Source organism: Lolium perenne, chromosome 7 (genome assembly GCF_019359855.2).
Source record: "Lolium perenne isolate Kyuss_39 chromosome 7, Kyuss_2.0, whole genome shotgun sequence".
Classification (NCBI taxonomy): domain Eukaryota; kingdom Viridiplantae; phylum Streptophyta; class Magnoliopsida; order Poales; family Poaceae; genus Lolium; species Lolium perenne.
In genome coordinates this window covers 86,161,570-86,176,188 of record NC_067250.2, presented here as the reverse complement: position 1 = coordinate 86,176,188, position 14,619 = coordinate 86,161,570, and the positions used below count along the sequence as shown (strand labels likewise).

The 14,619-nt window shown below is 49.1% G+C and overlaps 1 protein-coding gene across 1 annotated transcript; it reads right to left on the bottom strand.

Annotated features, from left to right (window-relative positions):
* Window positions 1-6,430: 6,430 nt before the first annotated feature.
* Window positions 6,431-11,443, bottom strand: LOC127316780 (squamosa promoter-binding-like protein 15). The gene is made up of 11 exons (XM_051347247.2): window positions 11,289-11,443; window positions 10,461-11,206; window positions 10,070-10,263; window positions 9,142-9,971; window positions 8,980-9,054; window positions 8,770-8,877; window positions 8,576-8,693; window positions 8,332-8,467; window positions 8,099-8,243; window positions 7,391-8,011; window positions 6,431-7,305 (listed from the first exon to the last, which is right to left on the bottom strand). Exons 2-11 carry the CDS (start codon window positions 11,150-11,152, stop codon window positions 6,874-6,876), a joined length of 3,351 nt encoding a protein of 1,116 aa, XP_051203207.1. The 5' UTR covers window positions 11,153-11,206; window positions 11,289-11,443; the 3' UTR covers window positions 6,431-6,873.
* Window positions 11,444-14,619: the final 3,176 nt, after the last annotated feature.

Genomic DNA, 14,619 nt, shown 5'->3' with positions numbered 1-14,619 from the left:
GAACCCTAGAATTCCTCACTAAATCCTATACTTAATTATGGAGCATAAGATGAACCTAGTTTAAACCCTTTACCTAAAAAAAACATATGAGGTGATCAACCACTTATCTTTGTAACCAAGATCAATCATGATGGAACCAATACCTACTTAGATACTTTCAAATATAATGATAATATTAACTTTGATAAAGGGGGGTTATGGTAGAAACTATAAAAACCTAACACATTGGAACTCACAGAAAATCATGTGCAAGTGACCAATTCCTCAATTATGCAGCCAAGTCCTAATAATAACTTCTAGAACATTTGTAATAAGAATAATCAAATCTAATTATTCAACAGGGAATTATATTACCAGTAAGAAAAAGTAAATTAAAATGAGGATAGAAACTCATGTCTAATTGCTATTTTGAGTAAGCCACATGTATGAAACTTAATAAAATATAAAGTATTGTCTTCAATTAGGAGAATGAAGAAATAGTCATTGCACTCCATATTCAATGAATTAACATAATTAAAACACCTGCAAAATAGAAAAGAGTTAGGATATGAATTCAAATCTGAATTCAAATAGAAATACAAGAAAACAGAAAAGAAAATAAGAGAGAAAAGGGGCTTACCGGATGGGCCACCGCAGCCCAGCACCAATCCACCGAGCAGCCCAAGGCCCAAATTTCAGCTTTCCAGAGCCAGCACAGCCCAGCATAACGCTTCGCTGGATAAGATCAAGGACGAGGACGCCATCTTCGTCTTCGTCTCTGCACGCGCGGGAGAGCGCCACGGCGCCGGCCAACCTCCACGTCCCGCGGTCGCCGCCGCCGAAGTTGACTGCCAGCACCCGTCGGCGAGGCTATAAAAGGCGTAGAAGCCCTAAATTTTTCCTCCTTTCGTCTCAATCGACCAAAACACCGAAACCCTAGCCGTCGGCCACCATACCACCCCATCGTTACCGACCACCCCGGAGCCTGCCGACGAGCTCAGGAGGAGCGCCACGCTGTCCTCGTTCATCAGGAGTAATCACGCGTTAAGAGAAGTTCGGGGGAGGGAGAATTCGACCATTCCCTTCCGCGGTACTACGAAGGAAATGGCGACCGCCGCGTCGCCTCCGTCCTCAATCGTCCCCAGCGACCGTCTGGGAAGCATCCGGGTGAGCACGCGCTTCTCGAGAGCCCCTTATTGCCTCCTGGTTCGCATCATAGCTCGCTCGCATCATCGTCCGCCGTGCGCCGCCGCTGTTTGCGTTCGCCGGCGCTACTCCGGCGATTATTAAGGAGCGGCGCCACCACCATATGGCTCAGCACAGCCCCGCGGACCTGACTAGCAACTCAGCATAGCCGCGGGGGGAGCCAAACTCCGTCGCCGGCCATCGCTCGCCGGCCGTAGTGCTCCTGGCCACGTCGTGGATTTTGACCTGGTCTCCGTCGCGTGGCAGCCGACGTGGACCGAGGCCCACCTGTCTGCGTCTGTAGGTAGTAGTAGCCCGGGTACGTTTAGTACTTTCTTTATTATAATTTCAATTCAATTATTACTGAAACTTTATAGATATGTAGAAAATTCGTTATAACTCAGAAAAATATAAATAAGATATCAAAATTCATAAAAAGTAAACTCTATCCAATAAAAATATAATATGAAATTTTTATTTTTAATAAAAATTTAATTATTTTATACTTGTTATTTAAGCCTTTAAATTTAATTCTAAATTCAATTAAAATTCAATAATTAGGAAAGCTTCATGAAATAAATAAAAACCAGTAAGTAATTAAGGAAATCATTAAAATTAATTTCCTTTTCTATTAACTTATTAAATCCTTATTAGGAGGATTTTAAACCCTAATTAATAAATTACCTTAATTATTAATTCTTTAAAAATAATAAAAATACAAATCCAATATTATTTTAATTTCAAAATTATTAATAACTTCAATTTTATTAATGAAGTTATTAATCCAAGAATTATAGGGTAATTAGGAAACCCTAGTTCCATTGAAACATAGTGATAACCTCATCATGTCGTGTGTAATCCTAAAACCCTAATGCCATTTAGAACCTAGATCCATTACTTCTTATGAACCCTAAATTGTTCCTAAACTTAAAACCTAAGTAACATGTGATCCTGTTACTTCACCAATAAACATAGATTCATATTTAGCAACTAAATACTAGTTCAAATCCACATAAAATATGGGAACCCTATCACTACTACTTAGTATCCCATGTATTCATCTTCACCAGACCTAGATAATCAAGTAGGGTTAACCAAGTATAAACCCTAGATCCTATTACCAAAAACAATCCTCCTTAATTATCCATGCTTAACATCACACCATGGTGATGAACCCTAATAGTAACCATACCTATTATTTTACACTACATATCCTTGTTCCACTAAACCCTACTAGTGTTGGATATTTTTGAACCATCCTATTTAGAAACCAACTATTTTACTTAGGGAAATAAATAGCAAACCTAAACAACCTCAACCTAATTGATATACTTCTTATTACCTAAGAAGTATGTTCTTCAAAAGTTATTCCTTTGAAGAAAATAAGGAATCATCACCAACCCTGCTTATAAGAATCTATAAACCCTAGCCCACTGTCACCAATAAGATATACCATCTTGATAACAACTATTGGTAATTAAGATGTTTAGACTTAATTCAACCATACAAGCCCTAGTAGCTGATGAATCCAACTAGGTTGTGATCCATCTAATAACTACTTCGTAAAACTAGATGAAACCATAGTTAACCATAGCACCCCACCAGTCTAATTATCATACTTGTTCATTATCAAAGAACATGTTCTTCAAAAGTTATTCTTTTGAATTATATAATAAGTGATCATCAATCATGCACTATAGGACTTAAAATTGACAACTGCTATTTACTTATTATACAACCACTATTCCTTGATGTGTATGGTTATTAATATGCATTTTTCAGCACCTGTTTATGATACCATGTAACCACACCTGAATAAGAACCTTGTTTGTGAATCACTCTAAAAGTGCAACACACCCTGAACTAATCATTACCACTCACTAATCCTAAATCATCGGGGTTAGGTCACGCTTAGAGCGATTGCATCACATACTTATGCATTATTGCATCCTTGCCAATCTTTTAAACATCGTCCTTACCGGACGATGATGCTATTTCAGAATTTGGAGTTATTGCGTATCGAAGACCTTGTCTGCATAATCTTGCAGTCAATAAAGGCAAGTTCATCGCTTGCTCATGTCATTTGAGTATTTTTACCAAATTACTTGCAAAGTACTATATTTATCACTATTGCATGAAAAACAAAACCACTATTTTCATAACTATGAATATGACTATGTGGTGGGCAATGGAACCATGGATTGTGTTGATATGGTGGAGGTTCCATTGCAAGGGTTTATATCCATCTAGGATTAAACAACAAATGTCGCCAGTGATTCTTGTGCCGTAATACCCGTGTTAACCATAAGATCTGGAGTGGGACGGAGTAGTCAAAAGTGTTTCCACCTCTCGTTCATCAACGGATGCGCTTTACCGTAGACACTTGTATCTGTCGGCGGCAAGCGGTAGGCTGGGGAAGCCTTAAGTCCCCACGGCATAGTCCGTAGACACTTGTCGTGCGAAGTGCAAGCGGTGGGGTGGGGATCCCATTCTAATTCCCCACGGTATTGCGGTCTATGATGGGTTGCAGCCACCGGCGTAGGAGTGTATGGTAGAGCCCAGCACTGTTGTCGTGGTCGGGGTCCACCCTGAAATTACGGGAATAATGGGACCGACGTGGACCCAGGGTCGGCGCATGCAACAACGGGTGGGTGTTCGAGGTAGCGGAGGAACATGATTGGCTAGACCTTATACCGGGCCTCACACCAAAGGAAGTGTGGATGAGAACTATAGCTCGGTTGGCACCAAGGTTAAGATCTCTTATGGGTAAAGCAACACACCTCTGCAGAGTGTAAAGAACCGTGACCTGTCACTCCTGTTAGGGATATGGAACTGCGAACGCCGGAAAGGAGCTCCATGAAGTTCTAGTAAACCGGTGAAGGCTGACGGACATAGTTCTTCTGAATAAAAGCAACCTTTTGAAGAAATGGTTATGAAAACTTGCATTGGTATTAGACTTTCTGGTCTAATGCCGTAGCTAGTGCATTAAACACCTCTTTCCTATAATGAACTTGTTGAGTACGCTCGTACTCATCCCACTCTTAAACCCCCTGCTTAGATATGGAGGCATCGAAGGAGGATCTACAGTGCAACTCGAAGACCGAGGAGTCAACAACTACTTCAAGAGACAGGACCCTGTCAGAGGAGTCAGATACACCTCCAACAAGGAGAAAACCTAGTTTAGCCATAGAATGGAACTAGCTTCCGATACCTAGCTCCTACTTAGCTAGAATCTATTCATAGCCTCTATAGCTAGTCAAATACTCTACAAATAGAGTCCGTGATAAGATTAGACTACGAGTCGTTCTTCTGGAGTTTATTTGCAGATTTACCTCATTGTAAAGTAGGAGGCTGTGATGATCTTATGTAAAAGAGTCAATGTTGTAATTCTATAGACATACCTTGGACCCGCATATGTTTCTGTTGTACCACTCTGAGCGATATAATACTAGTGGAACAGTGTTTCATTGGTGTTATATCAGACTTGCATACTACACCATGCAGTGGTATGCCGGGTCACCACACCGACGTGACTTTTGGAGGTTGGGGACAATGTAATGTGATGCCGGTGTTGGCTACTGCCTAGGGCATGGGCTTCCGGGGCGCAATGTACGGCGTGGCGGGCTCAGCTTGGTCAACTACTTCCCATGTTCGTGTAGACCATGCCTTCTACTCGCCGAGTCCTCTGGGCACAAGAGGGAGGGTACGTTGGTCCGGTTTCCTTTGGAGCTGAGGTCGAGCTAGGGTGGTGTGTTGCTTGGTTCGTGACATGGTCCTCAAACCATGTGTGTCATCTCCTCGCCACTTGTGGTAGGATGTTGGCCAATGCGAGTCGTGTCCTCGAACCGTTGTATAAGGGTGTGCTGTTAAGCCACTTGGCAATGTATCGTTTTCGTAGCATGGAATTGTGGCCTTATGGCGTTGTATCAGCCGTCAGCCTCTTCTTCTATGTGATCGGTACATTTTTCGGGACGTATCCTGAAAAAAAAATACTCTCTCCCTTTAAAAATATGTGTCTTGGTTATCTAGACACATCTTAGTTATAGATATGTTTGTATCTAAAAAAAGTTGAGACGCCTATTTTTTAGACGGAGGGAGTATTTTATATAACTGGCCACAAATATCCCGTGCTCAAACCGCAGGCTGCCGACGTTGACATATGGTCCAGCGGCCTGTGACGACGAGTGCGTGCTTTCTGGCGTGCCGCCGTACGTCGTTGCCTTCCGTTGCACATTACTCCCCGGCCGGAACGGGGTAGAGAACACGGCCACTTTTGCTCCGAAAAGCAACACGCTACAGGCCCCTAACCTCTCCACCCGTGAATGATGCACTAGTGTGGTCATCGCCCGCACGCAACAAGGCCGTGGTCCGTCTTTGTTAGGCGCGCGATCGGCACCGCCCGAACTGCCCGACGACGCAGCGGACGGCGAGCGTGAGCGGGCAACTTGCCGGCCGGAAAGTGGGGCGCTCACATGCCCCCGCCGTGCCATGTTCGTCACTAGCGCCGTGCGTAAAGCCAGGCGGATCGAATCGATCGGGACGGCGCCGTCGCTGTATGTGGCCAGCGTCCGATCCGACAGCCATGTGGGAGAGGCAAAGGACGGACGAAAGCCATCGGCGGCGGGACACGGGCCGTGGAACGCCAACGTGCAAGTGCCCCTCCCCCACCCCCAGGGAAAGGCATCGTTTCCTACCGAGCAAGCTGTGTGCACATCACGCATGGCTCCGCCCAGAATCTGGCCGCCGTGTCCGCCCGGCGATCCACACACGCCGCGAACCCCAAAAGCGCCGGCATCCCATTCGCGTCAAACCAGGTCCCGCCCCGACGCCCAGGTCCCGGAGGCTGTATACAGCCTTTTCACGAGACTGTTTCCGTGCAGTGTTGCATCAGCTCATCTTTATCTCATCTCATGACAGGATATGCCCATTAAATACATAACATCTATTACCAGCGAACATATGGTTTTCAACTTCTATTCTACATACACGGACAGAAATACTGAAACATGCATATACAGGGACCAGAATCAGCATAACTGCAACACCATTTTGGAAAGAAGAAAGTTATCCAGTCATTTTTTTTTTTACCAAAACGGAACCAGATAAATAGCTGTGACGCGTAATACAACAAAACAAATACATCCATCCGGGTACATATGTAAACCTGCTTCATTTTCTATTTAGCTAAAAGAAACTATCGATGGTACCTCTCCATTTATACCCCTCTAAAGAGAACCAAAAACAGTAATACACAAACAAAAAAATGTAGTAGTAAGAGCAAAGATCAGCATAAATAAAAGACCATCTTATGATACATGAAGCCGCGGATTCACACTTACACCAGCGAAAAAAAAGGAAATCAAAGGTTACTTACTGCTTGCTATTGTTGCATCCACCTTATCTTTGTTGAAAACCACTCGCTCATACCATCCTTATCACAAAAACTATGTGCCAACTCTGCCCAAGCTTATCTTTTGGCAGGGTTCGAGATACCTTCTTTCTCTTGATTCTCAGCTCACCTTAAAAGTGCAGCACCAACCGCGGAAGGCTTTTTATCCTTATAAATATTACATTTCACCGTCCGTTCCATGGGAAGGAGATTGGAACAGTTAAAAGCTATCTAGTTCCATATCCCCCCTCTGGTTCTTGTAAGTTTTCCTTCCCTTTATAACACCACCTCTGGCTATGCAATAAGGCTTCCTCAAAGATCTATGTAGGACCATAAGCCAGCCTCTCCCACTTGAAGGACCTACCAGAATTGAACCGCAGCAAAGCCCGCATAAACACGCAGACACAGACACACACTGCTGCTATGGCAAGCATCGAATGGATATAGGGGCGAGCCAGCAATCCTCGGGAATGCATAGGGCGAGCCAGCAAGCCAGACTCCAAGATGGCGCACTGGTTGCAAGATCTTATTTCCAACGCATTGATCCCAGATGCACTCTTGTCACCAACATTTCCTCGTTGATCCATACGAATTTCCCCTTCATTCAGCTTAATGCTAACCTGGCTATTTTTCCTGTCCACAAGCTTTTGTGCCACAAGTTCATTGTACGAATCATTGTTCCTCAACTTCGCGTAGGCTTCAGGAGACTGCCCATTATCATCTACTACTGAGTGCCAGCAGCTCAAACCGATCTGCAGCGATTAAAGCAAAAGATGAGAAGAATTATCAATAGGAAAAAAACTAAGACCGAGATAGGTTAAACTATAAAGGGCATACCTGTTGAGGATCATCTGTCAAGGCATCAACTATATCCTCTGCATCATCAATGGATGCAGCTAGATGCAATGGAGTCAAACCACCTGGGCCAGGATGAATTGGAAGGAAGGGGTACATCTTGGAATTATCAGGGCAAATCACAACAAAGTGCACAAGCAAATGCACCATGCCACTGCTCTTCCTCTTCACTGCTCTGTTCAGAAGATGAATCTCCGAGAGCATTTCTAGAGTCTCCTGCGATAGTTCAGCACTAACCAGACTTCTCTTGGAAAGAATATCTAGCAGTGTTTTAGTAAGGGAGCACCAGTCCCGCTCATTTGAAAACAGCAGAAGGTGTCTAAATCGTGCAGTCGAGAACTGAATGACCTCCGAATCAGAAGCATCTGATTTGGTGGAAGGTGTATAAGAGGCAGCTTTCTGGAAGAGCCAGCCGAGCTCATTAAGGAAATACAGAACTTGCTCCCTGAGCTTTAACCGCCTAACATCGTGAACCAGATCATCTGAAGAGACATCATGATACTGTGAATCTTCAAGCTCAGCTTCAAGGTTTCTCAACTCCTGACAAACGCTCGAACTCGCAAAAATAACAGGGAAGCTGTTCCCTCTGAACCTGTTCTCAACCTGCATGTGCGAAGATTCATAATTGTAAACACCTTCCTAATCCTTACATGTCTAGAGCAACTGCAGAGATATTAGGGTCATACAAACCTCAATAAAGCAACGCCCAAGAATAAGATTTGGTTCTCCCGGTAGGTCAAAGGTCTCGAGACCTGAATCATCATATATAGTACCCGGATACGCCGAGCATAGCACCTCTTTTGATATATACTTTCCTGTACTAGTACAGTGGATCCTGCATAGATACAGAGTTCATGGTGAGTCGCAAACATTCACAATAAATTGTAAGGTCAGAAACTATTTTTACGTAAGGGAAAACTCACTGGGTGCCCGGGATTGTTAGATTTCGGCCCTTAAGAACGAGGGATGTCTTCCTCCCACCAACAACCGCAATCGGTGTCACAAGTGTCAACTCAGGGGTATTCCATGCTCTCCATGATTTTGATATGCGGGTCATTCCTGGAATACAAATTTCATATCAGCTGAAACGAACACATAGCCAAAACACCAGAGAGTGCCCTCACACGAGCAGGAAAAGAGTAACACAAAAATAGTAGTTATGTATACCATCTTTGTATGTCACCAACTGATTATCAGTTCGAACTAAAAACCTTCCTTCTCTCCAGAAATCCAAATCAGAATCCCGAACTAATGAGCTTACTCGCCGGAGGAAATTTTCTTCAAGCTGCATTTACATAACATTAGATTTTTGTATTAATTTTGTAACACACTTTATTGTCCTAGTGCAGCAGCAGACTTACTTCATCCCAAGCAATAGCTGGCATTGACAGATACATGGACAGTACAAGGCAACCAGGGCGAATGTAACCCTCCATTTCAGTGGGGCTGTGTTTCAGCCAATTTACAACCTGATCAACGAAGGAGAAACATTAACAATTATATGGTGATGATTGAATTGAGCTAGAAGAGGTACTGCGATTTATCACGTTGGTACAGTTTCATAACCATACCTCATCACGGAGGTTTCCAGGAATCGAACCAGGTTCCTTGCCAAAGAGCTTGAATATAATCCTACCAGTACGGTCCTATAAAATGGCAAATCAAGCAAAGATCAGATTGAAGCATGGCTAATTGCATAATCAATTGAAACGGCAAGCTTCAACATAAATTACCTGCCCATCTGAATTTGATGTTGATGGTGAATGGTCTGAACCAGATGTCGAAGCATAACATGACTGGTATGTGGGGTTTGGCGGTGACCCATTGTCTGTTGGCCTTTCCGAATCCTTGAAAAGCTCGAGTTGTGGTTGTGCAAACCATGCCCGAGTGGTACTGTTCTCAACAGTTGCAGCGTCTTCCCCATAGTCCGCGGCACGAGGATGCCTAGCGCCTTCGTTTACCGGACGGGTGGGGAAAAACGTGTGGGTTACAGGCGGAGAGGATGACGGGGATCTCTCATCCATAGGGTTACTGCTCTCAGAAGACAGGTACTTGTTTGCGGTGTCCATCTTGGCAGGAATACCCTCGATATTGTTACCAAACAATTGCAGTGACAAGTATGGCTCCCGGTCTGGACTTCCATGTGTGCTGTTGCTCCTCATCATACCGGCTGCAGGGAATGATCGGATTGCTTCTTCATGAGAATTTACAACACACGCTGGCTCTGTCGAACGACTCTTGCTCTTGTTGTTACCGCTGCTGTCGCTGCTCCCCTGTGACTGAGACGTATTGGTCTCCGGAGTCGAAGCCCCAAGGGCGCCTGACAGAACCGTTAGCAAGTCCATGGTCGACGGCACATTTTGCTTGTCGGTCGCATCTGCTGCCTTCTGACCGGAATTCTGCTGCGGCCCATGCGAGGCGTTCAAATCGATGACTTCCGACGGAGGAGACTTTCCCGGAGGAGGGTTTGCATTACTTATCGAGTTGATTTTGCTTATAATCTGGACGATGTTCTCTTTATCCGGCAAGGGAGGGATGGTAGGCAGTTTACCGACATTACCACCTATATACCATTGCAGAGGCAGACAAAAATAGCATCAGGATTAGTAAAAATCACCGAAATAGCAAAAGAGCTATCGGGCTTAGGAGTAGGCAAGGCACCTTGCAGGCGTGCGATGACGGTTATGAGGTTGACGATGTCCTGCGTCCGGTTCGCCGCATTTTCCTGGTTCTCGGGCAGCAGCAGCTGCGAGGCGCCGTCCGTCGGCTGGGTCTTCCTTCGCCGCCGGTTGTGGCCGGCGAGCCTCCTCCTGCAGCTCCTCTTGCCCTCGTCGAACTCCGAGAGCGGGTGGAACCTAGATGATCAAGCGGAGGAAGCAACTGTCAGGACCAGAAGCATTTCTCCGGCGCAATACACACGCCATGGCACAACATAAACATGGAGGTGGAACCGTAACAAGGAATCGTAGCACGACATGAACTGAGAGCAGTGGAGAGAAATAGCAATTTGGAGGCACGACAATTTGGAGGGGATGGTGGCACGAGAGATTACCTGCTGCACTGCTGGCAGAACCGCTGCATCTGGCTGCCGACGACGGCCTTGGTGGTCTTGCTGTGCGCCTCGCAGACCTTGTGCCTCCTGTGGTAGTCCTTGGCTGTGGTGAGATCCGCGCGGCACTCGTCCACCTGGCACATCGGGTAGCTCCCGCCGCCGCCGCCCCCGTTAGCGCTAGCTCCGCCTCCGTCGCCTCCCGAACCAGTAGTCCCGGGCGATCCGGAGCGGACCCGCTTGGCAGGCCTGGCGGCCTGCTCCTGCGCCGCCGCCGCCCGCGCGGGCGGAGAAGGCGAGGAGGAGGAGATGGTGGTGGTCGGGCTCACGTCCATCGCCAGCGCCGCCGCCTCCTCCCGCAGGCCCAGCTGCAGGCTCAGCTGGCGCTGCGCGTCGGCGGCAGGCGGGTGGTGGTGGTGGTGGTGTTGTTGGTGCCCGGCGGCGAGGCGGAGCGCGTCGGAGGAGGGCCTGGCGGTGAAGGCGCGGCTGTCCCAGTCCCACATCCGGGGGTTCCAGTTCGCTTCGCCGGCGGCGGCGCCGGCGGCGGTGGGTAAGGCCGTGGTGTGCGACGGGTCGGTGGCGGCGGGCCACGGGTTGGCGCGCTTGTTGGGTGAGGGCGCGGCATGGGGCGGGCGCTGCTGGATCTGGTGCAGGTATAGCGGGGTGGCCACCTGCGGCCCCGCCTCCCGCTGCATCTCCCAAGGGAGGGCCCTCCGCCGCTATACTCGTCGGCCTCGGATCTGCGCAAACTGTGACACCACGTTAGCAGGGATCAAAACCGGCGATCGGAGACGGGCGGGGGCGGGAGATTCGATCGGAGCGGCGAGTTACCTTGGCACGCACGCACGGCGGGGAGTCGTCGGGGGAAAAGTCGGCGGAGCCTCACCTCGGGCCCATAGCGAGCGGCGCGGCGGGGGAAGGGAGTTGCAGGTGGTGCAGCCGGAAGAAATGGAAGGGACGGCGGTGGTGAAAGGGGACGGAGACCGGGGGAGGGAAGGAATCGGGGGCGGGAGGAGGGAGGGAGGGAGACGGGTGGGGTGGACTGCCGCGGCAGCGCAGCGCACGGGGTTGGGGTGTGGGATTAGCTAGCTAGGGACGAGTAGCGTGTAGCGTAGCGTGGCGTCACGGCGCGGCAAGGCAAGGGTGGGGGTGGGTGGCAGGAGGCGCGTAGTTTGGGGCGGCGGGGCAGGGGCGAAACGGGGAGCGCGGGGGTGGGGTGGGTGGTGGCGCCGCGGGCCGTACGGGCGGGCGGGTAGCAACCAAAGCAAAGCCGAATCACGATTCACGATAGGCACGGTGGTGTAGTACTAGCAGTACTGGTACTGCTGCGGGTGCGGGCCTCCATCGGGCCTGTCCACCACACACGCACACACGCTCGTACCGCTGCAGCCTCACGGCCCTCACCCCAGGTGCGTCCCCCCTGCCTGGCCTGCTGGCGCCGGTACGTGGAATTGGCCCTCGTCTCGTATCCCGTCCCTTCTCGCGCAACGGTGGTGCTACATACATGGACACGGACGTGGTGCTACATTATTGTACTTGGACCGACACGTGTCCAAATGGTTCGCGAAATCGCCCTCCTCCGTCCTAAATAATCCTTAAAAAAATATAGGTTGAAATATGTCTAGATTTATTAACTTCACCAACTGCTTCGACCTAGCAGATCTTCGGTACCGAGTACGACATCGATGGGTCTCGCAGATCTACGGCATCGGCGAGTCACCTTTATCTCCCACCAGTTGGCAAACAAATCCACAACGGTTGGTTTCCCGCCTTTTATTTCTCCCACACTACCCACCCTTCCATTGTCGGTCGTCTCGGCGGCAAATCTCTTCTTTGTCACACATCGTCCTGGCGGCTGGCTCCCTCGCCGCCGCCGCTTCGCCTACGTGTCCCAGAACGCGCCCACAAATCCGCTCCACCTCCGCGCACACAAGGTGTTCGACACCTTGTCTGGTAGGCGCGATAGGTCGTTGTTCGTTGCCTCTGCAGCGGCCGAATTTTAACCATTTGTTTTGCTTCACACATGGACAACAACAACGAGGTAATTGTCCAACTGTTCAAGGAAGAGCAAGCCTTCAACGATGACGTTTGGGAGCATTTGTCGATCATCGCGTCCCTTCAGAACATGCTTGACGCCGAGGCGGACAAGCGGAAGAGGCCGCGCTGCGGAGGTTCAAAGCCGGGAAGAAAAGAAGTCGAAGACCCGGCACATGATGGAGGGGCATAACATGTTGCACACCGATTACTTTGCAGATGAAAACAACACATGCCGACAATTTTCAAGCTGAAGCACGACGTTTGTTAGGATTTCCATCCTTTAAAATTTCAAAGGAAGGTCCGACGAATGAAAACGACCTTGACGAAGCATGAAAACTCATAGTAGGAAAAAATACAAAATGAAAGAGCAAACGATCTTGTAAAGCGTTGTCATTGGCTTTGGTTCCCAGCTCGGGAGGGCAGGCAGGACCGGCGGGAGATGGAGCCGCAGTGGGTGGGGGCAGGGGTACGACCGTGCGAGGACGACGTGGGGGCCCGGCGGCGTGCCTGCGTCCGTCCGGGTTGGGTTCAATAATTTGTCCTTCCGGATTCCTTTCCCCACCCGGCCGCTTCCCACCGATTGTACGTACTACTGCTCCTTTTCCTTTCCTTGGCCAAACGCATTTCTCTTTTCAGTTTTCCTTCACGCCGTGTCGCCGCACGGACGCGCCTTCGTACGATTCCTTGCCATCGGTGGACGGCACGGCGTGTCGCCTCTGGCCTTGTCCGTACTGGGCCACCTTTGCTTCAAGATGAGGCCTCCGACTGGGCCGCGAGTGAGAGCAACGCTCTTCAATTTTCCATTTCCATTCCTTACGTTGGACGAGCTGCATGTATTATTCTTCTTCATCTTCAGAAAAAAGGACGAGCTTACCACATGCGAGTTACGAAACCCTGTCGTCGACAAATAAGTTACGGGCAACGGTGTACGGCCGAGACGGACGCCATGTGCTCCGGCCTCCGGCGTATCGGAAAACGGTGCAGATCACTACTCCCCTTTCGTTTTCGACTGTTTCTTTTTCAGGGGAAGGACAGCCCCGCTTTGTGAGTTGCAGGCGGAGGGAGGGCATCTCCACGCTTATGACGTGACAGGTTTCGACCGCGACGGGGTGCACAAGTCTTCTAACTCTCCAATAGTCGAGGAAATTGTCGAAACCACCCAACATTGTTGTCCCAGTTACGCAACTTTACTTGCTCGCTTTGTTCATGAATATCAGTCCATATATATTGCTATCTCTTTCGCTCCGCTTTCCCCTCCTACTCTTGCTACAGTACATCCAGAGGCGAAACCGGAGGCGACCGCGTCCCTCCCGTCGAGCGCCGGCGAGGCCGGCGATTTCCTTCCCGGCTTCCCCTTGTTAAGCTTCATGCACTAGCCACTTGAACCAAAAGTCCGAACTGATGGAAAGGGCTAGGCAATCCACATATACACTTCACAACACCCCCACTCGCGTGTGACGGGAGGAGAGAAAGTCAACACGTGAAAGAAGAAGAGCACACCGAAACAGCGGTGGCTAAAGAGGGGGGCAACAGCAATTTTTAGGCTTAATTGCGAAAACCATGTGAAAGCCAGGATTTGAACTCGAGACCTGGGGCTCTGATACCATGTTAAGCTTCATGCACTAGCCACTTGAACCAAAAGTCCGAACTGATGAAAAGGGCTAGGCAATCCACATATACACTTCACAACACCCCTTCCCTTGCTGCCACGGCAGCGGGAGGGTGGGGGAACCCCGGTCCTCTATTTCCGGCTTGTAGATAGGGTTAGGGTTAGATTTTCCAGAGGCGTTGTCGGAGTGGAGGAGTCAACGCCGCGTCGGAATAAGGTGTTGAGGCTTCTCCCCCACCACGGCGTCCCTCGGGCAGCGTGACGAAGCCGGTGGCCTGGTCTTCTAGCCGCTCATGCGCGATGGCAAGATCTGTGTGCCTCTGCTGGATGCGGTCCAGAGAGGACAAGGTATGGTCGGGTTTGGCCGGCGAGACGACGGTGCCGTCCAAGCCCTGGCCTTTTGTGCTTCGGATCCGTCGTCGTCACGACAGAGCTCTCTCCAACTCTGCTCGTGGATCCGGGAGCCTTTGCAGGAGCTTCGTGGTCGGCGTTGGACTCGCCGGCGTCGACGCTCGA

Excerpts from the sequence above, each read along its gene's own strand:
- LOC127316780 (XM_051347247.2), bottom strand. The coding sequence starts at position 11,152 with ATGCAGCGGGAGGCGGGGCCGCAGGTGGCCACCCCGCTATACCTGCAC. Across the intron at positions 8,694-8,769 it reads CAGCTATTGCTTGGGATGAA|CTTGAAGAAAATTTCCTCCG; the intron begins GTAAGTCTGCTG and ends ATGTAAATGCAG. Across the intron at positions 8,012-8,098 it reads TTGGGCGTTGCTTTATTGAG|GTTGAGAACAGGTTCAGAGG; the intron begins GTTTGTATGACC and ends TCGCACATGCAG.